At 62.5% G+C, this 23,079-nt stretch overlaps 2 protein-coding genes across 2 annotated transcripts in view; both read left to right on the top strand.

Moving 5' to 3' along the window:
- The first annotated feature begins 1,394 nt into the window (after nt 1–1,394).
- COL2A1 (collagen type II alpha 1 chain) lies at nt 1,395–19,915 on the top strand. Its single transcript, XM_030036890.2, is given in 55 exon segments — nt 1,395–1,542; nt 3,777–3,977; nt 4,710–4,726; nt 4,992–5,024; nt 5,149–5,181; nt 5,290–5,343; nt 5,459–5,560; nt 5,645–5,722; nt 5,942–5,986; nt 6,070–6,123; nt 6,212–6,265; nt 6,399–6,452; nt 6,550–6,603; nt 6,698–6,751; nt 7,347–7,391; nt 7,517–7,570; nt 7,669–7,713; nt 7,839–7,892; nt 7,979–8,077; nt 8,260–8,304; nt 9,055–9,153; nt 10,303–10,356; nt 10,803–10,910; nt 11,005–11,058; nt 11,157–11,255; nt 12,166–12,219; nt 12,304–12,402; nt 12,486–12,539; nt 12,723–12,776; nt 13,038–13,091; nt 13,218–13,271; nt 13,382–13,426; nt 13,727–13,825; nt 13,927–14,034; nt 14,114–14,167; nt 14,255–14,275; nt 14,277–14,309; nt 14,396–14,449; nt 14,542–14,595; nt 14,673–14,780; nt 14,921–14,974; nt 15,063–15,116; nt 15,454–15,615; nt 15,708–15,815; nt 16,203–16,310; nt 16,569–16,622; nt 16,724–16,831; nt 17,363–17,416; nt 17,530–17,637; nt 17,826–17,879; nt 18,050–18,157; nt 18,243–18,531; nt 18,676–18,863; nt 19,163–19,405; nt 19,528–19,915. Coding segments are annotated over 55 exon segments (4,458 nt in total). The 5' UTR covers nt 1,395–1,457; the 3' UTR covers nt 19,675–19,915.
- A 1,939-nt stretch (nt 19,916–21,854) lies between these two features.
- Nucleotides 21,855–23,079, top strand: part of VDR (vitamin D receptor) — a 49,830-nt gene continuing 48,605 nt past the window's right edge. Inside the window, exon 1 of the mRNA XM_030036927.1 lies at nt 21,855–21,865. The gene's annotated coding sequence lies outside the window, so the exon portion shown is untranslated. The remainder of the gene's footprint in view (nt 21,866–23,079) is intronic.

Genomic DNA, 23,079 nt, shown 5'->3' with positions numbered 1-23,079 from the left:
GGGGGCCAAGCCCCCCGCTTTGGAGCTCAGCTCTGGGCTTGGAAATGTGTGTGTGTGTGTGTCGCCCCCCCAGCCTCACTGCAAAGCCTCCACTGTGGCCCCCCCCACTGCTGCCTCCGGGTGCAGGGACCCCTCCATCCTCCTGAACCCCTTCCCTTGGGTGGGGGGAAGCTGGGGGGGGGGAAGGGGGCTTTGAAGGGGTCAGGCTGGGTCCTGCCCCCCCCTTGCACCCTCCATTTTGGGGGGGGGATGATGGTCCTGGGCCCAGTTCCAGGCAATGATGGGGGGAGCTACGCTGCACTGGGGGGGGGTTAGCTTGTGTCCCCCCTGTTTCTGCTATGAATCAAGCAGAAATGGGGGGGCAAAAGGACTGGGGGGGGGGTCGGGACAGAGATGGGGGGTTGTGGGGAGCTGGGTAGGGGTTGGAGCTTGGACTGGGGGGGGCCAGGAAGGGGAGGGGGATTTGGGGCAGGGAGTGGGCTTGGCACCCCTGTGTGTGTATGGGGGGGTTCAGCCTCTCCAGGACCCCCGGGATGGGGGGGGGTCTCAGTCTCCCTGGGACCCTCGGCATGGGACTGGGGGAGGGGGGGGAGAGGGTGTGGGGGTGTCAGCTCCCTGGGGTGGGCTGGGGGGGGGGGGGTTCTCAGCTGTCCGGGCCCCCCCAGGATGGTTTGGAAAGGGGAGGGCATCTCCACCCGCCGGGTCCCCTGGGATGGGATGAGATGGGGGGGGGGTCTCAGCCCCTCTGCGACCCCCGGGATGGGATGAGAAGGTGGTGGTGGGGTCTCAGCCCCCTGAGACCCCCGGGATGGGATGAGAAGTTGTGGGGGGGGTCCAGCCCCCCTGCGACCCCCGGGATGGGATGAGAAGAAGGTGGTGGTGGGGTCTCAGCCCCCCGAGACCCCCGGGATGGGATGAGAAGTTGTGGGGGGGTCCAGCCCCCCGAGACCCCCGGGATGGGATGAGAAGTTGTGGGGGGGTCCAGCCCCCCCTGCGACCCCCGGGATGGGATGAGAAGTTGTGGGGGGGGTCCAGCCCCCCTGCGACCCCCGGGATGGGATGAGAAGAAGGTGGTGGTGGGGTCTCAGCCCCCCGAGACCCCCGGGATGGGATGAGAAGTTGTGGGGGGGTCCAGCCCCCCTGCGACCCCGGGATGGGATGGAATGGGGGGGGGGGGGGGGGTGTCTCACCCCCGGGACTCCCGGGATGTGCTGGCGTGGGGGGGGGGGGGTCTCTCACACACACAGCCCCGTTCCCCCCCCCCGTTCCCCCCGTCCCTCCCTCCCCGCTCCCTCCCTCCCTCCCTGGCCGCCGGTGCCGTCCCGGAGGAGGGCCGGGGGGGCCGGCCCGGCTCGGGTTACACGGCCCGGGGGGCCGCGCCGGGACATATACGCGGCGGCGGGGCGGTGCGGGCACTGCTCGGCCCGACGCACGGTGAGGGGCTCCGCCACCTCGCCATGCCCGGCCGCCGCCCGCTCCGCCTCGCCGCCGGCCTCGCCATCCTCTTCCTCGCCGCCGTCGCCGCGCAGGACCGAGACCTCCGTGAGTACCGACCCCCCGCCGCCCCCGGTCCCGACCGACGACCCCCTTCGAGCGGAGCTCCGGGATATTGGGGGGAGTGGGGGGGGGGACACAGCGTGGGACACGGGGGACAGCGTGGCAGCGAGGGGGACAGCGTGGGGTGGGGTGGGGGAGCTGGAGGGGGAAAGTTTTAGGGTAGTGGGGGGGGGGGACAGGCTGGGGTGGGGGGGACGCACCGGGGGACGGCGTGGGACGGGGGGGGGGGACAGCGTGGGGACACTGGGGAACAGCACCAGGAGAGTGGGGGACAGCCTAGGAACACTGGGGGACACTGGGGGACAGCGTGGGGACACTGGGGAACAGCATGAGGAGAGTGGGGGACAGCCTAGGAACACTGGGGGACACTGGGGGACAGCGTGGGGACACTGGGGAACAGCACGAGGAGAGTGGGGGGCACCGTGGGGACACTGGGGGACACTGGGAGACAGCACAAGGAGAGTGGGGGACAGCGTAGGAACACTGGGGGACACTGGGGGACAGCATGGGACACTGGGGAACAGCACAAGGAGAGTGGGGGGCACCGTGGGGACACTGAGGGACAGCATGGGACACTGGGAGACAGCACAAGGAGAGTGGGGGACAGCATAGGAACACTGGGGGACACTGGGAGACAGCATGGAACAGTGTGGGGACACTGGGGGACAGCATGGGACACAGCACGAGGAGAGTGGGGGACAGCATAGGAACACTGGGGGACACTGGGGGACAGCATGGGACACTGGGAGGCAGCACGAGGAGAGTGGGGGACAGCGTGGGGACATTGGGGGGCAGCATGGGACACTGGGAGACAGCATAAGGAGAGTGGGGGACACTGTGGGAACACTGGGGGACAGCATGGGACACTGGGGGACAGTGTGGGATGGATGGGGAAAGTTTAAGGACCGTGGGGAGGACAGCCTGGGAGGGAGAGGGGCAGTGTGGGACACTGAGGGGACAACCTGGGACACGGGGGGACAGCCTGGGATGGGTTGGGGGACACAGCATGAGGACCATGGGGTACAGATGGGACAGCAGGTTACAGTGTGGGGACAGTGGGGGACAGGACAGCCTGGGGTGTAGGAGATGGGCTGGGGCAGGGGGCACGGCAGGGACACTGGGGTACTGTTGGGGGATAGTGGGGGACAGCCTGGGGACATGGGGTACCCCCTGGGATAGCGGGGAACAGCACAGGGACATGGGGGCAGCCTGGGGACAGCAGGGTCCAGCCTGAGACAAGGGGTCCAGTTAGGGACACGGGGCGCAGCTGGGGACGGGGTGGGGTACAGCCTGGAGACACTGAGGTCCAGCCCTGGGGTACGTCCTGGGGACCCTGTGGACTGGCCTGAGGACACTGGGGAACAACCTGGGGACCCTGGGGACACCAGGGCATCTCTTGGGGATCCTGGGTCACATCCTGGGGACCCTGGGGCACGTTCCGGCGACACTGGGGACACCTCCTGGGGCCACCGCAGCACATCCCAAGGTCCCTGGGGACACCAGGGCACATCCCAGGGATACCGGGTCACATCCCAGGGATACTGGGGCACCTCCTGGGGACCCTGGGGCACCTCCTGACCGCCTTGGGGAACCTCCTGGGGACACCAGGACACTTCCCAGGGACCCCGGGGCACCTCCGGAGACCCTGGGGTGCAGCCTGGGGACACCTGGGCACTCCTGGGGACCCTGGGGTACCTCCTGGGGACACTGAGACACATCCCAGGCACCCTGGGGAACCCAGGGGTGCAGCCTGGGGACACCAGAGCCCCCCCCGAGACCCTGGGGACACCAGGGCCCCCCTGCCCCGAGACCCTGGGGACACTGGAGACGCTGTCCACATCCCACCCGAGGTGCAGGGGCTGCGGGGACACACTGAGTGCCCCCAAGACAGGGGGACACTGAGTGCCGTCGGGGTCCTGGGGGGGAAGGATGGATGGATGGACCCCCTGCTTCAGGCTGGAAACCCCTCGCTGAGCCACCACTCTGCTGCTCCGGGAACCCTGGGGGGGCTTTGCTCCTCCTCCTCCTCCCCCCCAAACTACATGGGGTTTGGTGGGGGGGGGGTATATCATCCCATAATGGACTACGGTGGCAGTGCCACCGCCACCATCATGGGTGACTGCAGTCCCCTGCCACCCTCAACCCCCTCTCGGGGGGGGGGTGTGATGCCATCCCCATCTCCCTGCCGTATCCCCCCCCACCTGCCCTTCTCCCCACAGCCGAAGCAGGCAGCTGCCTGCAGGACGGGCAGAGCTATAGCGATAAGGACGTATGGAAGCCGGAGCCGTGCCGTATCTGCGTGTGCGACACGGGGACCGTCCTCTGCGACGAGATCATCTGCGAGGAGCTGCGGGATTGTCCCAGCCCCGAAATACCCTTCGGAGAGTGCTGCCCCATATGTCCCACTGACCAACCCAGCGGTTGTAATTTATTTATTCCCCTCCTTTCATTAATAAATAAATTACTCGGCCATGGATGGGCTTGTGGGGGGGAAACATCCATGGGGACCCCCAGGGAAAAGGCAGCTTGGTCCCTCCAGAGGGGTAAAAAAAAAAAAAAAATCATCCCAGGGTGGAAAAATCCTTTTTTTTTTTTTTACCCCAAATGGCAGCTGGCTTCAAAGCCTGGAGGGCTTGGGGGTGGTTTTTTTTATAAAAGCCATTGAAAGCAGATGGGTTTGGGGTGCAGGGGTTGATGCTTGGGGGGGACCATGGCCATGGACCCCCACCCAAGGCATCGCGGCAAAAGGGACATTCAAATGGGGTTTCCATCCCTAAAACTGTGATAATTCACCCAGAATGATTGAACAGCTCTGCCCCCCCGCCCCCAGGAAGGGCCGTGACCCCAAACCCCCAAAGTTGCCTTTTTTAATCCTTCCCTGCCCCCTCGGGGGGGGGTGGTGAAGGGTTGAGCACCCACCCAGCTGCCCCCCCCAAAACCGTGCGGCCCCGCTCCCGCATGCTGAACCCTGCTTCATCCCCCCGCCGCCTTGCTTCGGGGGAGCCCCCGCGCTCCTGTGCCCCCCGGTTTGGCCCCACAGCCCCCCCAGGAGCATCACCACCCCCCGGGCTGGGGATGGAGGCACCTCATGTTCCCCCCCCCACCATCCCATCCCACTCTAATTTCTCTATTTCTTTATTTTTTTCCAACAGGGCAACCTGGCCCCAAGGTGAGGCTGGTGTGTGTGTCCCCCACCCTGTGGTCCCAATTTCCTGGGGTTTTCCCTCAAAACTGGGGGGGGCTCAAGGCAGGACCCCACGGCATCTGCATGGGGCGAGGGGCTCTGGGGCTGTCACCTCCCGGGGGGGGGTTTGTCACCTCCTGGGGGGGTTCATTACCTCCGGGGGGGGGTGTCACCTGGGAGGGGGGAGAAATCTGGGGGGGGGGGGTCTGGGGGTGCCCCCCCTTGTCTCACCCCATGCTTTGCCTTGCAGGGGCAGAAGGGCGAACCCGGTGACATTAAAGATGTAAGTGTAGGGCGGGCGCTGGGGGACCCCCAAAACGGGGGTCCCTGCCGTTGCGGGGTGGTCTGGAGGGGGTCCCCCCCTGCACCCGTCTCACCCCACCCTTGTGTTTCCCCCCCCTCCACAGGTCGTAGGACCCCGAGGGCCTCCGGGACCGCAGGTGGGAGCGCGTTTCTCCCGGCGCATTGCTGGAATATTTGTGGGAGGGGGTTGGGGGGATGGGGGGGGGCACGGGGAAGAGTTGACACCCCCCCGCCTCCTCTCGCAGGGCCCGGCAGGTGAGCAGGGACAACGAGGGGACCGTGGCGAGAAGGGGGAAAAGGTGAGAGCGTGCCCCACCACCCCCAGCAAAGCCCCCCCCGCCAGCACTGGTGGGGTGCTGCAGAGAACGGTCACGCTCGCCACATGGATGAACCCCCTTTTTCTCCCTCCCACAGGGTGCTCCCGGCCCCCGGGGCAGGGATGGAGAACCCGGCACCCCTGGAAATCCTGGCCCCCCTGGCCCCCCTGGACCTCCCGGCCCCCCCGGCCTTGGTGGGGTGAGTATCTATCTGTGGGTTTTTTTGGGGTGAAACGAGGGGGTTTTGGATCAGCCGGCATGCTCAGCCCCCTTCCCGTTGCAGAACTTCGCAGCTCAGATGGCAGGCGGCTTCGACGAGAAGGCTGGAGGCGCGCAGCTGGGCGTCATGCAGGGACCCATGGTAAGGGGCCCCCCCCCCGGGTCCAGGGACCCCCCCCAAGACCCCTACGCACCCCAGGGGGACACGGTGTCTCGTCTTGGGACACGGGGGACCCCGTGTCACTGACTGTGGGGACTGTCCCCATTTTGGGAGGACAGCCCTGCTTGGGCAGGTGATGGGGGGGGGGCGGCCACCTCGCCTCCCCCCCCAACCATGACACTGTTGTCTCTCTCCCCCCAGGGCCCCATGGGACCCCGTGGCCCCCCCGGACCCTCCGGCGCTCCTGTAAGTACAACCCCCCCCACCAGGCTCGGGGGTCTCTGGGTGAGCACCCTGCCACCCTGCTGATGCCACCGTCTCCCTTCCAGGGTCCCCAAGGATTTCAAGGCAACCCCGGCGAGCCCGGCGAGCCCGGCGCTGCTGTGAGTGTCCCCCCCCCCTCGCCCCCCCGGCTCAGCGACATGCCACCCACAAGCTCCCACTCACTCGCTGCCTCTCTGTCCCCTTTAGGGTCCGATGGGTCCCCGGGGACCACCGGGACCTCCTGGGAAACCCGGTGATGACGTGAGTCCTTTGCCGCTCCAGGCAATCCCTGGCTGAGAACGGGCAGCTCGTTGCAGTAGTAGCCCCAGCCAGAGGCCAAAGGGTGATTTTATTTCCCCGACCCCCTCCCCCCCCGAATCTCATTTTCCTGCAGGGTGAAACAGGAAAACCCGGCAAATCTGGCGAGCGTGGCCCCCCTGGCCCCCAGGTAAGGCAGCACCAGTCTGGATCTGGCCCACCCCCGGGATGGAGACCCCCGTGTCCCTCCTTTGCCCCCAACCCGCATTCTCTCTGCTCGCTTGCAGGGTGCTCGTGGCTTCCCTGGGACGCCCGGTCTCCCTGGAGTGAAAGGCCACCGGGTAAGTGTGTCCCCCCCCGCCGTCCCCCCCAGTGTCCCCGTCACCCAGTGGCACAGAGGGTGACACCCCCCCCCCCCCATCTCTTTGTCCCCAGGGCTACCCTGGATTGGACGGTGCCAAAGGAGAGGCAGGGGCTCCTGGAGCCAAGGTCAGTGTTGGGCGACCATCCCCGTGGCGTCAGGGCTGGTGGGGTGACCGTCCCCATGGCGTCAGGGCTGGTGGGGCGACCATCCCCGTGGCATCAGGGCTGGTGGGGTGACCGTCCCCGTGGCGTCTAGGCTGGTGGGGCGACCGTCCCCATGGCATCAGGGCTGGTGGAGTGACCATCCCCGTGGCGTCTAGGCTGGTGGGGCGACCGTCCCCGTGGCATCAGGGCTGGTGGGGCGACTGTCCCCATGGCGTCAGGGCTGGTGGGGCGACCGTCCCCGTGGCATCAGGGCTGGTGGGGCGACCGTCCCCATGGCGTCAGGGCTGGTGGGGCGACCATCCCTGTGGCATCATGGCTAGTGGGGCACCTGTCACCATGGTGTTGGGGCTGGTGAAGTGACCGTCCCCATGGCGTCAGGTCTGGTGGGGCGACTGTCCCCATGGTGTTGGGGCTGGTGGGGTGACCATCCCCGTGGCGTCGGGGCCAGTGGGGTGACCATCCCCGTGGCGTCGGGGCCGGTGGGGTGACCATCCCCGTGGCGTCGGGGCCGGTGGGGTGCTGCTCTCCAGGGCTCACCCTTTGCCCTTCCCTGCAGGGCGAATCCGGCTCACCTGGTGAGAACGGCTCCCCTGGCCCCATGGTGAGTCTTTGGGCTGGGAAAGGGGGAAACTGAGGCACGGGGGGGGGGAGGGGTGTTGCCCACCCCCCTCCCCAGCCCTGGGCCGGGCAGCACAGAGCCCGACCTGCCGCCGTGTCCCCCCCCAGGGTCCCCGTGGGCTGCCCGGAGAGAGAGGACGTCCCGGCCCCTCCGGCGCTGCGGTGAGTGTGGGTCCCCGGTGGCAGGGGGTTGCCAGCGGGAGGGGGTCCCCCGTCCCCCCGCGGTGCCCCCTGTGACTCCTGCCGCCGTCTCTCCCCAGGGTGCTCGTGGCAACGATGGTCTCCCCGGCCCGGCTGGACCCCCTGTAAGTAAAGGGCTGCTTGGCCCCTTCCTCGGCTGCTGGACCCCGTGTCACCCCGTGGGGGACAGCGGGGTCCCCCGGGACCCCCCAAAGCCCGGGCAGACCCTCACACTCTTCTCGCCCCCCAGGGACCTGTCGGCCCAGCCGGAGCCCCCGGCTTCCCCGGTGCCCCCGGCTCAAAGGTAAGGGGGAAGGGGCTGCTCCCAGCAGGGGAAACTGAGGCACAGCACCGGCTGTCCCCCCCTCACCCCGTCTTTCCTCCCTCCAGGGTGAAGCTGGTCCCACCGGCGCACGAGGTCCCGAGGGTGCCCAGGGTCCCCGTGGTGAATCCGGCACCCCCGGGTCTCCTGGCCCTGCCGGTGCCCCCGTAAGTGTCACTCACTGTGTCCCCCCTGCAGTGGCTTGTCCCCGTGTGTCCCCTGGCCTGGAAGCCACGGGGATGGGGCCGATCCTGCGAGCAGGGAGGGGGGCAAGGGGTCATCCTCTGCTTGGCGGTGGGGAAACTGAGGCACGGGGAGCAGAGCCAGGCTCAGCGGTGTCTTCTTTTAGGGTAACCCAGGTACTGATGGCATCCCCGGCGCGAAGGGCTCGGCGGTGAGTATGGCTGGGGACGAGGATGGGGACAGGGTGTCCTGAGCCGCTGGGGGGGGGGTCGGGGCTCGGAAGGGGTCTGGTCCTGGGCAGGGAGGAGGGACTGCTGAGGGCTGAGCTGGGATGTGGGGACACATGGGGACCCTGGGGGTCATGGGGGACACGGGGATGCGGGAGGATGCTGGGGGATCGGAGGATGCTGGGGGATCGGAGGATGCGGGATGCTGGGGGATGTGGGATACTGGGAGGTACTGGGGGATGCTGGGGAACATGGGATTCTGGGGGGCATGGGGACGCTGGGGGACATGGGGATGCGGAGGGATGCAAGGATGCTGGGGGATGCTGGGGGTTGTGGGATGCATGTGGGACACAGGGACGCTGAGGGGTGCGGGGATGCTGTGGGATGCTGGGGGATGTGGGATGCTGAGGGACGCTGGGGGGTTGCTGGGGGACACGGGGGGATGCTGGGGGACACTGGGGGGATGCTGGAGGGCACTGGGGGGTGCTGGAGGGCACTGGGGGGTGCTGGGGGACACTGGGGGGATGCTGGAGGACACAGTGGGATGCTGGGTGATGCTGGGGGACACTGTGGGACATGAGATGCTGGGAGACCGTGGGGATGCTGGCAGATGCGGGACACTGGGGGATGCAGGCGGGGACGCTGAGGGAGGCGGGAGGACACAGGGGACATGGGGATGTCGGGGGACACGGGGCCGAGCCGTGCCCCCCCTGACGGTGGCCGGCTGCCCGCAGGGTGCCCCGGGCATCGCTGGCGCTCCAGGCTTCCCCGGCCCCCGCGGCCCACCCGGACCCCAGGGTGCCACCGGCCCGCTGGGACCCAAGGGACAGACGGTAAGAGCCCCCCGAGAGCCCCCCCGAGAGGGGGACCACGGCCCTGGCCCCGCCCACTGCCACCTGGCCCCGCCCACTGCCGATACACCCCGCCCACCGGCACCTCACCCCACCCACTCTTCATCACGCCCCGCCCATTCTGGCGCAGGCCACGCCCCCATTCCCCAACCCCTTGCGGGTCCCCTCCCCAGTCGCTCTCGGGTCACTCCCAGGTCACCCGGTCCCGGTCCCCAAAAGGGGCCACCGGGAATGGGGACGAGATGGGGACAGGATGAGGATGGGATGGGGACGGGGACAGGATGGGGTCGGGAATGGGATGAGGACAGGGACAGGGACGGGGACAGGGACGGGGACAGGATGGGTATGAGAATAGGATGAGGACAGGGACGGGATGGGGACAGGGACAGGATGGGGATGGGAATGGGATGAGGATGGGATGGGGACGGGGACAGGATGGGGACAGGGATGGGATGAGGGTGGGATGGGGATAGGGACAGAATGGGTACGGGAATGGGGACAGGATAGGGATGGGGATGGGTCGAGGATGGGATGGGGACAGGGATGGGGTTGGGGACAGGTAAAAGGACTGGGATGGAGATGGGGATGAGGAAAGGGATGGGGACAAAGATGATGATGGGGACAGGCACGGGGACAAGGATAGGGTTGAGGTGGGGGTCAGGAATGAGGACAGGAGTGGGGGAGAGGAAAGGGGATGGGGACAAAGATGATGATGGGGACAGGCACGGGGACAAGGATAGGGTTGAGGTGGGGGTCAGGAATGAGGACAGGAGTGGGGGAGAGGAAAGGGGATGGAGACAGGAGTGGGGACAGGCTTGGGGATAGGGATGAGGATGGGCACAGGAAAGGAGACAGGGATGGGGGAGGGAAAACGTTGAGGGTGGGCTTGGGGACAAGGATGGGAGCAGGAATGAGGGATGGGAATGAAGATGGGGACCGGAGAGGGAATGGGGACAAGGATGGGGACAGGGATGGGGATGGGGACAGGGATGGGGACACGGATGCAGATGGGGACAAGCAAGAAGTCGGAGACAGACAGGCATGGGGGCCAGGTCGTGGGGAAGGGTCCGGGGACGGGGACAGCCATGGGGATGCTGCGGCCTCGTCCCTCACTGCTCTCTCGCTCCCCAGGGAGAACCCGGCATCGCGGGCTTCAAAGGCGAACAGGGACCGAAGGGTGAGACGGTGAGTCCGGGGTGGGGTGGGGGGAGCCGCATCCAGCACCCCCCACCTCGGCTGGGGGTCCATCCCGCGGCCCCTCGCTCCCTGTCCACGGCTGGAGTGTCTCGTCAGCGTCTAACGAACCTCTTCCCCTAACGAGGCCCCTCGAGGGGCAGCGTCCCCCCTCCCGCGGGGGAACAATAGCCGCTGTGTTCGTCCCCCCCCCCCACCGGGGACATTCCCCCCTCGCTTCATTAACCAGCCTCAATGCGTGGGGCCGGATCCCCGCCGCGGTGGCCGCCGAGCCCCGGCGCCGGCGGGACACGTGGCACCGGCGAGGGGCTCCGGCCCGGCACCCCTGGGGTCTGTGATTTATTGGGGGGGTGGGGGGAGGACGCAGGCAGGGCCCCCCCCCGGTGCGCCATGGGGGAGGAAGGCTCCTTGTGACCCCTTTTCCTCCTCTTCCTCAGGGACCCGCAGGACCCCAAGGTGCCCCCGGGCCGGCTGGCGAGGAAGGCAAGAGAGGAGCCCGCGGTGAACCTGGTGCTGCCGGCCCTGTGGGACCACCTGGAGAGAGGGTGCGTGGCCCCCCCCCGCACCCCCCAGTGAGATGCTGCTCCCCAAAACCCCCCCCCCAACTTCATTCCTCCTCCTCCTCCTCTTCCTCCATAGGGTGCCCCCGGCAATCGCGGCTTCCCCGGGCAGGATGGGCTCGCTGGACCCAAGGTGGGACATCGGGGTCATGGGTGGGGGGCAGTCCAGAGGGGTGACCACCCCGTGAGCCCCCCCCCCTCACTCCTTCTCCCCCCTCCCACCCCGCACAGGGTGCTCCGGGCGAGCGCGGTCCCGCCGGCCTCGCGGGTCCCAAGGGAGCCACCGGCGATCCCGGGCGCCCCGGAGAGCCCGGGCTGCCCGGAGCCAGGGTAAGAGCTGGGGGGTCGGATCCTGCACCCCTCGCAGGGGGCAGAGCAGGAGGGGGGGGTGGGTTGCCTGGGGTGTGGGGGGGGCTCCCCGCTGCGCTGGGGGGGCTCGGCTGGGGCAGGACCACGTGGGGCGGTGGTGACGCTGGTGGGACCTGCTGGGGTCGGCGAGGAGGCTCTTTGGGGTTGGTTAAGGTGCTTTTGGGGCTGATAAGATGCTTTTGGGGTAAATAAGGTGCTTTTGGGGTCGATAAGATGCTTTTGGAGTTGCTTAAGGGGCTTTTGGGGTTAGCCAAGATGCTCTTTGGCTTTAAGATGTTTCTTGGGGTTGAGTTCAGTTGCTCTTTGGTGCTAATTAAGATGCTCTTTGGTGCTAATTAAGAAATTCTTTGGGATTAGTTAAAATGCTCTTTGGGGTTAGTTAAGATGCTCTTTGGGGTTAGTTAGGATGCTCTTTGCTAATTAAGGTGTTCTTTGGGGTTAGCGAAGATGCCTTTGGGGTTAGCAAAGATGCCTTTGGGGTTAGTGAAGATGCAATTTGGGGTTAGCAAAGATACTCCTTGGTGACAATTAAGAGGTTCTTTGGGATTAGCAAAAATGCTCCTTGGGGTTAAGATGCTTTCTGGGGTTAGTGAAGATGGTCTTTGAGATTTGCAAAGATGTTCCTTGGTGCTAATTAAGGCACTGTTTGGGGTTAGTAAAGATGCGTTTGGGGTTAACAAAGATGCTCTTTGGGGTTAAGATGCTCTTTGGGGTCAGCCACCGTGCTCCGGGGGTTAGGCAGACCCCTGTGTCCCCTGTGTGAGCCCCGGGCCCAGAGCAGCGGCTGAGAGCTGGGCAGGATGGGGTGCCCGGCGTCCCCCCGCCTCGGGGCCGGCTGCCGCAGCCCCCCAATTCTTTCCCTCTGCCGCAGGGTCTCACCGGCCGCCCAGGTGACGCTGGTCCTCAAGGCAAAGTCGGCCCAACCGTAAGTGATGCTCCGCAGGGGGTTTGCCGTGGGGTGGGGGACCGGGGTCCAGCGCGGTCCTCCCTGATGTCCCCCTCCCCACAGGGTGCTCCTGGCGAGGACGGTCGCCCCGGCCCCCCCGGCCCGCAGGGTGCTCGTGGCCAGCCTGGCGTGATGGGTTTCCCCGGTCCCAAAGGTGCTAACGTGAGTATTGACCAATTTCCACCCAAAACGGGGCTGCAGCCTGGGCACGGAGCCCATCACCGTCGCCTCTCTCCTCTCTCTAGGGTGAGCCTGGAAAAGCCGGTGAGAAAGGCCTCCCCGGTGCCCCAGGGCTGCGGGTGAGTTGTTTTCCCTCCCTCACTGTCCCCCCCAAAAACACATCTTGGGGTTGCTCCGGCAGCACAATCCCCTGAGGCACCTGCAGACTCTGGGTGGGGAAACTGAGGCACGGGGGCCGGGAGGGTGGAGTGGGGTCGGCAGCATCGCGCCTGGAGCTCAGCAGTGGTTTTTCTCCTCCATAGGGTCTTCCTGGCAAGGACGGTGAGACGGGAGCTGCCGGCCCCCCAGGACCTGCCGTGAGTGTCGCAGCCTTGTTCACCCGGGGCCAAAATCCACTTGAAATGGGGGGGGGTCGGGGGTTGTACCCCCCCAGATCTGTGCAAAGGACCACCCCAGGTCTGCTGGGGATGGACCCTCCGTGCTTCCTGGCCCTCGTGGTGTTGGGGCTTTGGGATTTTGGGATCCCCCCATGATTCCGGCTTTGCCCAAAATCTTGGGGTGGGTGAAGCCCGAATACCGAGAGGTTTTGGGGTCCTTCACCACCGTCCTTCCCACAGGGTCCCGCGGGTGAGAGAGGAGAGCAAGGAGCCCCCGGTCCCTCTGGCTTCCAGGTGAGCACATAAAAGAGGGGGGGGTTTGGGGTGCCAGGGTTGGGGTCATGCTCGTGGATGACCCCGAGCCCCTGTCCCCGGGGGTCTTGTCGCTGCCGTGCTAACGCCGCTGCTTTCCCCTCCCAGGGGCTGCCCGGGCCACCAGGTCCCCCCGGAGAGAGCGGCAAACCCGGAGATCAGGTGAGGCCCCGTTTTTCCCTCTTCCCAGGCATCTCCTGGCTGCAAAGGGGGGGTCAGGACCCCCAGCAGCCCCCAGGCCTGACCCCCAACTCTTTTTCCCCCCACCGCAGGGTGTTCCCGGAGAAGCCGGTGCCCCCGGTCTTGTCGGTCCCAGAGTAAGTATCACCTGTCCTCCTGGCTGGGGGGACAGGATGCCTCTCCCTGTCACATGGGGGGTTTTGGGGGGCTGGAGGGGGTTGGCGGAGCCCAGCCACCCCCATCCAGGGCCATCAGCTCCCCCAGTCCTGGTGGCTCAGCCTCCGCTGCAGCCCGTCCCCTCTCCTCCCAGTACATCCCAGTCCCTTCGGGGCAGTGCAGGATGGATGTTCTGCCCACTGTCCCTGGGGACATCCATGCAAAGGACATTGTGACCCTCACCGTGGCCTCTTCCTAACGTTGTCCCCCCCCCACCCCAGGGCGAACGCGGCTTCCCCGGTGAACGTGGCTCTCCTGGTGCGCAAGGGCTGCAAGGTCCTCGTGGGCTCCCCGGCACACCGGGCACCGACGGACCCAAGGTGGGCGACAAGGGGGGACAGGGCTTGGTGGCGCCGTGAGGCTGGTGGTCTGCCCATGGGGGGCTTGGCACCCCAATAATTGCACCTTCGCTCTGCTTTAGGGTGCAACCGGACCCGCCGGCCCCAATGGTGCCCAGGGTCCCCCAGGGCTTCAGGGAATGCCCGGTGAGAGAGGAGCAGCCGGCATCGCCGGTCCCAAGGGAGACCGGGTAAGTGAGGGGTCCCGGAGGTGTCCTGAGCGGCGCCAGGTCTCAGCTCAGCTCACACCACCTCTGTCTCACCCTGCAGGGAGACGTAGGAGAGAAGGGCCCCGAGGGAGCCCCTGGAAAGGACGGCGCACGCGTAAGTGGGACAGGGACGCGGCAGGAGCGGGGTGGCCAGCAAGGGATGCTCGTGGTGGCCTTGTCCTCATCTGTCTCTCCTCCTTAGGGTCTGACGGGTCCCATCGGTCCCCCCCGGCCCCGCTGGCCCCAATGGCGAGAAGGTGAGAGCGCGGGCAGCCCCTCGGCTGCTTCCGACTGAGGGAGATGCCATCCACCCCCCCACAACTCTCCATCCTTTCTTTTCCAGGGTGAATCTGGCCCTCCTGGTCCATCTGGTGCTGCTGGTGCCCGTGGTGCCCCTGTAAGTGCCATCCCCCCGCAGCCCCCCAGCTGCCACAGCTGGCCTCGCTCCCCCCATGCCCCCCCCCTTTAACCCCCATCTTTCACCCACAGGGCGAGCGCGGTGAACCCGGTGCCCCTGGTCCCGCCGGATTTGCTGGCCCCCCGGTGAGTATTTGGCCCCGTTCCCCCCGGCACGGATCCAGCATCGGCTCAACCCACTCACGGCGGCCGCTTCCCTGCAGGGTGCCGACGGGCAACCCGGTGCCAAAGGCGAACAAGGAGAGCCCGGGCAGAAGGGTGACGCCGGTGCTCCCGGTCCCCAAGGTCCCTCTGGCGCACCTGGCCCGCAGGTGGGTACAGCCGGAGCACCCCAAAAAGGGGGGTGAACCCCGCGGGTGTCTGTATCCCTGTGAAATCTGGGGCATCGCCTGGCAGGCATGTTCCAGCCCCCCCTGGCATGTTTTCTAACCTGTTTTCTTCCTCTTCCCAGGGTCCAACTGGTGTTACTGGTCCCAAAGGAGCCCGGGGTGCTCAGGGCCCCCCTGTGAGTATGGGGGGGTGGGCTGTGGGATGGAGTGGCTGGGGGGAGTGCGGTGCAGCACCCGAGCCACCTTTCTCCTTTCCTTCCCCAGGGAGCCACTGGATTCCCCGGCGCCGCCGGCCGTGTGGGACCACCCGGCCCTAATGTGAGTTGGGGGGCAGCCGGGATCTCTTGGGGGCAGCTGGGATAGCTCGGGAGCAGCCGGGATTGCTTGGGAACAGCCGGGATTGGGATTGCTCACCACCGGGTTCAGGGGCTTGGGGGATGCTGCTTGCTCCATGACAGGGGCCAAGCGGTGGAGGGTCCCTGAGCTAAATAACTGCTGGGTGATGCCAGGCAGCTCATCAGCCCATAAAAAGGGTTTTTTCTGAGGGTCTTCAAGGGCAGGAGCCAGCCCAGGGGCCCAGGTGGTGCCAGGATGCGGGCGATGAAGGAGGAAAAGCTGCCTCCATTTGCACTAACCCCATCTTCTCCCCCCACAGGGTAACCCAGGCCCCCCCGGTCCCCCCGGCTCTGCTGGCAAAGATGGTCCCAAGGGTGCTCGTGGTGATGCCGGTCCCCCGGGCCGTGCTGGTGACCCTGGCCTCCAAGGCCCCGCCGGCCCCCCTGGCGAGAAAGGTGAACCCGGCGAGGACGGCCCCGCGGTACGTTTTTTGGGGGGCACCTCCCTCCACGCTCATTCGGTGCTGTCCCACCACCCCACTGGGTCTGATCCCCCGCCTCTGCCTCCCCACAGGGTCCTGACGGTCCCCCCGGTCCCCAAGGTTTGGCAGGACAGCGCGGCATCGTCGGTCTTCCTGGGCAGCGTGGCGAGAGAGGCTTCCCCGGGCTGCCGGGACCATCGGTGAGTCGTCACCCCCCCGGGGTCAGCCCTTTCCACCCACTCCGTGCCCACCAGTGGCATTATCCGCCCCCAAGAGCTGTCGGAGCGGACGAGCTTGGCTTTCCCAAGCTCAGCACTGTGAATGCGGGTGCTTTGAAGCCTGCACGGCCCCTGGGGTGCAGCCTGAGTGCCCCAGGGACCCCAATCCCGGGTGCAGTTTGGGGTTTTGCAAAGGTACCAGGAGCCGCCGGTGCCAGTGGCATCGGCGCTAGGCAATAACCGATGCTTATTTGGGCAGAGGGGTCTGGCAGCCTTAAAATGAAGCAAGAGCTGGGTGAAGGGCTGCGCTGGGATCTCTCCCGCTCACGCGCGTTGTATCACAGCTTTTTTTTTCCCTCCTCCATTTAGGGCGAACCTGGGAAACAAGGAGCACCCGGCTCTGCAGGCGACCGCGGCCCCCCCGGCCCTGTGGGTCCCCCCGGTCTGACGGGTCCTGCCGGCGAACCTGGGCGCGAGGTAGGCAGCACCCCAGCGCACGGGGAGGGGGTGAAGCGGGACGGTGCCTCCGTCCATGCCGGGCTCGGGATCACCCCGGTGTAGACCCAACAGTGGTGCCGGACATTGCCAATCCCGTGGCCGGAGAGCCCTGCACCATCACTCAGCTCCTGGCAATCACCGGCATCTTTTCACCGGTGGTTTTTGCTTTGAAAGGGGAGTTTGCACGTGTCCTGCCGTCCCAGGGTCAAGACTTAATTTCTCCTCTTCTTCTCCCAGGGTAACCCTGGCTCTGATGGACCCCCGGGCAGGGACGGTGCAGCTGGCGTGAAGGTGAGCTTGCCCGCACGCTTTCCCTGGTGCTCCCTATCCACATGTCCTCTCATCCCAGCCAAAAATCCCATGGGTCTGACCATGCCCTTGTCTCGGCACAGGGTGATCGTGGTGAGACCGGTCCTGTAGGTGCCCCCGGCGCTCCCGGTGCCCCCGGCGCTCCTGGCCCCGTTGGTCCCACCGGCAAACAAGGAGACAGAGGCGAGACGGTGAGTGCCGGCACGTTGGCGAGGGAAATGGCTCGTTGAGTTTGAGGTCTTATTAGGGGAGATGGGAATCACCCCGACTGCAGATAAATGAAGAAATAGCAGTGGCCCCTTGGTACCAATTAGCTACTCTGAGTAATTGGGAGAGCCAGGCGGGTGCCGTTAGTGGCTGTTGCTAATTCAGTGGTGCCCTGAGTGCCATTAGCGGCTCTGAACATCTTCCCGAGGATTCATGAGCACCAAGAGCCCAGTTCGGGCTCTGCCTACACACAAGCACTGCCTGGGGAGCTGTAAGCACCAGGAGGCTTAACCAGGGAAAATCTGCCAGGGTATTTATTTGCAAGGGTCGTTACTCGGCTCTGATGCTCCAGCTGAGAGTATTTAAAGATGCCGTTCGGCACCAGCAGCTGCCAATTCCTGGTGCTGCGAGCAGGGCAGCCCACAGGGCTGGTTTGGACACCCCCAAAGGCACAGGGCACCCCCTGGCACCCCGTGTTCCTGGCCCCTTTTGACTCCCCTCTTCTCTTTCCCCAGGGTGCACAAGGTCCCATGGGTCCCTCTGGTCCTGCTGGCGCTCGAGGGATGCCGGTGAGTGGTGCCGGGCCCGTCGGGGCATCCCACGTGTGATGGACGGGGTCCTGGGGCACGTTGGGCAGGGGTCTGCCACCCTAAGCCTGACACGTCCCCTTCTCCCCTTCCAGGGTCCCCAAGGGCCTCGTGGTGACAAGGGTGAGACGGGAGAGGCTGGAGAGAGAGGGCTGAAGGGCCACCGCGGCTTCACCGGGCTGCAGGGTCTTCCCGGACCACCCGTAAGTGTTGTTTTTGGGATCCTCAGCGCTCAGCCCCCCCCATATCTTGCCACGGAGCTGGATGCAGCTCCTTCAGGGTGGCTGCAGCCATGGGCAGAGCCCCAAGCCGTGCAAAGGCTTTGCTAGGGCTGAGCATCCCTCGATGTTAGATGTGGAGCTGTAACCATCCACCCTCGCTTCCTCCTCAGGGTCCTTCTGGAGACCAAGGTGCTGCTGGTCCTGCGGGTCCCTCCGGTCCCAGGGTAAGTCCTGCCTGTGGCATCTGGGGATATGCGAGGAAAAGGAGGCATCTCTGTCCTTGAGCCCCTCAGGTCGCCTGCCTGGCTTGCTGACGGCAGGAGCTAACAGCTCCCCAGCACCTTCCCTGCCTTCTTGCAATGAGCTGACACCCACCTTTGGGGATTTCTTCTAGGGTCCCCCCGGCCCCGTCGGCCCCTCTGGCAAAGACGGCTCCAACGGCATGCCCGGCCCCATCGGTCCCCCCGGCCCCCGCGGACGAAGTGGCGAACCAGGTCCTGCGGTGAGTAAAAATGCCGTCAATGGCAGGGAAGGGGAGTCCAGCTTGCAGAGCAGCCCATCAGGATGGCATCTTCTTCCTCCCGTAGGGTCCTCCCGGAAACCCAGGTCCCCCCGGTCCTCCTGGCCCCCCCGGCACTGGCATTGACATGTCAGCTTTTGCTGGCCTGGGTCAGCCGGAGAAGGGTCCCGATCCCATCCGCTACATGCGGGCGGACGAGGCTGCCGGCAGCCTGCGGCAGCACGATGTCGAGGTGGACGCCACGCTCAAGTCCCTCAACAACCAGATCGAGAGCATCCGCAGCCCCGAGGGCTCCAAGAAGAACCCGGCCAGGACCTGCCGTGACATCAAGCTTTGCCATCCCGAGTGGAAGAGCGGTAAGAGCCTCCATCCCTGCCTCCTCCCCTCCTGTCTCTCTACCCCAAGCCTCTTGCACCCAAGAGGACAGCGAGGTCCACGATGCTCTTTGCTCTGACCTCCAAAACCTCATGTTCACACACCATTTGTCCTCCCCACTGCAGGAGACTACTGGATCGACCCGAACCAGGGCTGCACCTTGGACGCCATCAAAGTTTTCTGTAACATGGAGACGGGCGAGACCTGTGTCTACCCCAACCCCAGCAGCATCCCCAAGAAGAACTGGTGGACCAGCAAGACCAAAGACAAGAAGCACATCTGGTTCGCAGAGACCATTAATGGCGGTTTCCACGTAAGTGTCCCCCTGGGCTGGTGCCGCACGCTGGGAGCGGGAAGGGAGGTTGAGCAGTGGAAGGCGTTGGGTGTCTGGTTGGAGGATTGGGATGTCCTTCCTTGGGGTTATGTTGATGGACGTTATACGAGGGACTGGCTGTTCTAGAGGACTATATTGAAAGCTTGGAGTTGGGTCAGTTGGGCTTTGATTTTTGCAGCCATCTGGGAACACAAAGTATGGAAGTCTCCTCAAAAGGTGGCTGAAAATAGGGTTGTTGCGACACCCACAGGCTTTAATGTCTCACCTCTTCCCTCCAGTTTAGCTACGGCGATGAAGACCTGGCTCCCAACACTGCCAACATCCAGATGACCTTCCTCCGTCTCCTGTCCACCGAAGGCTCCCAGAACGTCACTTACCACTGCAAGAACAGCATCGCCTACATGGACGAGGAGACAGGCAACCTGAAGAAAGCCATCCTCATCCAGGGGTCCAACGACGTAGAGATCAGAGCTGAGGGCAACAGCAGGTTCACGTACAGCGTCTTGGAGGATGGTTGCACGGTAAGTCCACGGGTGCCTGCGAGAGAAAGACGTAGATGATGAGTTGGGGTTCAACCCATGAGGTTGCTGTTGATTTGGAGGGCTCGAGCATCTAATAACATCCTTCCTCGTTTTCTCCCCAGAAACACACTGGCAAATGGGGCAAGACAGTCATTGAGTACCGATCGCAGAAGACCTCGCGCCTGCCCATTGTAGATATTGCACCTATGGACATTGGTGGAGCTGATCAGGAGTTTGGCGTGGATATTGGCCCAGTCTGCTTCTTGTAAAAAGAATTGTTTTATTTGTGTGTTTGTTGTTGTTGTTGTTTGTTGTTTGTTTGTTTTTTTTTTTTTTAAATCCAGCCCAATACCATAAAAGAAAACTAAAAAAAACCCAAACCCACCCCAAGGACCTGAGTACTTTCCAATCGCTCGTACGACTTCTGCACTGAATGGCTGCAACAACCCCTCGATTCACGCCCTTCCGTTGGGGACCACCGCCTCTTTCCAACGCCGTCTGGGCAGGCTGCAAAATAAAAAAAACCACGGTCTTATTTATTTATTCTCTTCCTGTAAGACCTATTTTTTAGGTCGGGTGGAGGTGGGAATCTAACTGGCAGGTACGATGGCCCTTCCCTGCAAAAGGGATCTCGCAAATCCAGGTATCACAAATCCCCTCCCGCTCCCATCCCTCCCCGTGTATCACCAGCAGGAGTGCTAATGTATAATACAACAAAAAAAAATGGTGCTATTCTTGTAAAACAAGTCTGTATTTTTTAACATCCGTTGATATAAAAAAAAAAAAAACTTTTGGTGGAAAGTACAAGTCGATCTGGGCTTTGTTTTTGTCGCTCTCCGGAAGTGTTTGCTGCGGTCTAACTCCTTTCTCCCCATTTCTCAGCCATGATAAATGAAGGTTTTGGGACAAATCTCCAACTTTTCTGGGTTGAAGCTACCTCACAGTAAGGGGAAAAAAACCCAAAACAAATAAACCCTCCAAAAAGCCAAAAAAAAGAAATGGGGAAACCATTTTAAGTGAAAAATCTTGAAACCAGGAGCCAACACAGCAGCCGCAAGGTTTCTGTTAAGGGATCTCTTGTCCCATTGCACCCCTAAACAGAACCAGGGTGACTCAAGGCAAACGCTTGGGACACCAGTTAAAGGAAACCAGTAAAACCAGCAGGGAGGGGGACACCGAGACCAATCCTCATGCAAACCAGTATGACCATGGCCAGGGGGTGCCCTCTAACTCTCCTCCCCATGGAATTTGTCCCATTTTGTGCATGTAAAAATATAATTTCAGGATGCATTTTGCAATACTGAAGGAGGTAGGGTTTGCAGCCCTCATGTGCACACGCTGATGTCTTCTTATAAAGCAGCTGTGCCTTTATGGTTTCATAAAAAGTTACATATGTAAATTCTTCTCTTAAACAGGCTTGCTAATTAGAGGAAAAGCCTCAGTAGTTGAATTTTTTTTTTTTTTTTTTTAAACTATCTTAAAGAAAATTAGCCCACTGACCCCACAAGAGTTACAAACATGCTTGAGCTTTATGTGCAGGACGTAACAGGCAGCTGTTGACTGGGGAGTTTATGAGTTTCATGACAGTGCTTTTGTTAAAACCTCAGCTTTTTGCATCCATTGATAGCATGGGCACTGCAGTTTTTCATTAAGAGAAATTACGACTTTAAAGGATTAAAAAAAAAAACTTTTAAAAATGCTACTTTGGGGCCCTCATCTCAATTTTAAAACACTCACAGCTGGCAACACAGCAGCAACCAGCTCCTGCTAAAGCACCTGAGGCAGCCTCTGCAGGGCTGGGATCTTTAAAAAACATTGGCAGAAGAAATTCATTAAAAAGGATTGGAGGATTAAGAAGGATTTTCAAAATAAAATGCCCTTTAAAAGGCCAAGTGCTTTGCCACATGACCCAGAGGGCACCCCTAATTATTGGTGCTTTGGCTCACTGCTGCCGGCTGTCACACAACTAAATTCAGGGCAAAGCCATTCTCCTGTTCAGCTGAGCAGCAGGTTTAGCCTTCCTAAACCCTAGGTTTTCCACCCCAAAATCACCCAGGTAAAAGCAACCCCCAGCAGCAGGCTGCTTTTAAGACCTGGCCGTGAGGAGCAGGAGATCTTGGGTTATCTCTGGGGCTGCAAAGACAATGGACACAGGTGGGAAAGGCAATATTGGGGAACAGGAGGCTGTCACCCCATGAGAAACCAGATCAGCCAGGACTGAGCACCGCCAGGCTGCTGAGAGGGAGGAAGCTCAGGAAATGAGATGGATAGAGAGCAAAGTTTGTGACTTCCTCATCTTCCTTAAAAAAGAAAGTTTGACTCATCATAAATCAGGGGTTTTACGAAAGTCATGTGAGAAGCTCATGATCAAGATCACCAGGGACTGTGCAGCATGACAGCCACCGAAGTTGGGGCAGTGACTCTGGTCACTGGTCCCAGCTGACCTGGGTGGGAGTGGAGGTGCTTCGCTGCTCCCTGGTTGAGTTTCTTGGCCCTCATTCCCCAAAAACCATCAGCAAGAGAACACGTGCTTCTGGGCAAAAGATGACACGATACCAGTCACAACACAGAACAGCAACTCTAGGACAAAGTTCGATTTGCGCAGGAGAAAGCCAGAGCTTTTCTCCAAACAGAGGACACCGCACAGTAACATACAACTCGGCTTTAATGAGTAGAATTCAGTTCTAGAAACCCCACTAGGCAGAAATGCCACTTCTTAAAAAAGCAAGGTGCGTTTTTGTTTCACACTTGCACAAAATAAAGCATCCTTCATTGAAAAACACCACGATCCATTCGCCTTGCAGCCTTTACCTGTGCTTTCTTTCCACACACACTCACACGACCTCACATCCAACAGGCAGCCAGGGAAAGGGGTAGGTGCAGGCAGAGAGGAAACGAGGGCAGCTGTAGCAATCAAGTTCCAGAAAAACTACAAAGGGCAGAAGCAAAATGAAATCCTCCAAGCTGCTGCGGACTTGTACTGTTTGCAAGAGCTGCGGCAGGCTGAGCTTTCACATTTACTTGCTTTAAGAACGCAGTTGATACGATTCATCGGGAACGACGGGCTCCTGGGAGGTAAGCTTTTGAGACACCAAACTCCCACAAAAATCAGTTTAAATCCACACTTGTTTGCAGCAAGCAGAAGTACAAAGCAACACCGAGCTACAAGTTCCCTGGTTTCAAACCCCAGAGACCCTGCAGCTGCGAACGTGGGGAGAGGAAGGTTCAGAGCTGTGCGCGGAGGAGGAGGAAGGTCAAATTCGCACGGACCCTTCGCACGTCCCCAGCAGCGCTGTGCTTACTGAGGCCACCTTCATTAAGGCTGCGATGTTTTGGTATTGGTTTGCTGTAGGTGGCCTCAGCTGCCAGCAAACAAAATCCACACTACAGAGAAAGCATGTTTCAAAGGTTTTGATTCCTTTGCCTCCGTCTAGCGCAAGTTGGAGGTGGAAGACTTATCTGTGTGTTCTTTACAAGAACCATCCCTTTTTATCAAGATCTGCTTTGAAACAAGCCAGTGACATGCTGCCACTGAACAAAAGTGGAATAAATTAATTGCACAGAACTAATTAGTTTACCCTGAAAGGATCCGACACAGTGCAAAGCTTCAAAACAGCTGCAAAAGTCAACTCTAAATCTTTGGGATCTTCAGACCCCAAAGCATGAAGCTTGAG

The sequence above is a fragment of the Aquila chrysaetos genome, chromosome 15, assembly GCF_900496995.4.
Source record: "Aquila chrysaetos chrysaetos chromosome 15, bAquChr1.4, whole genome shotgun sequence".
NCBI lineage: Eukaryota > Metazoa > Chordata > Aves > Accipitriformes > Accipitridae > Aquila > Aquila chrysaetos.
This window is presented reverse-complemented; position numbering and strand designations above follow the sequence as displayed.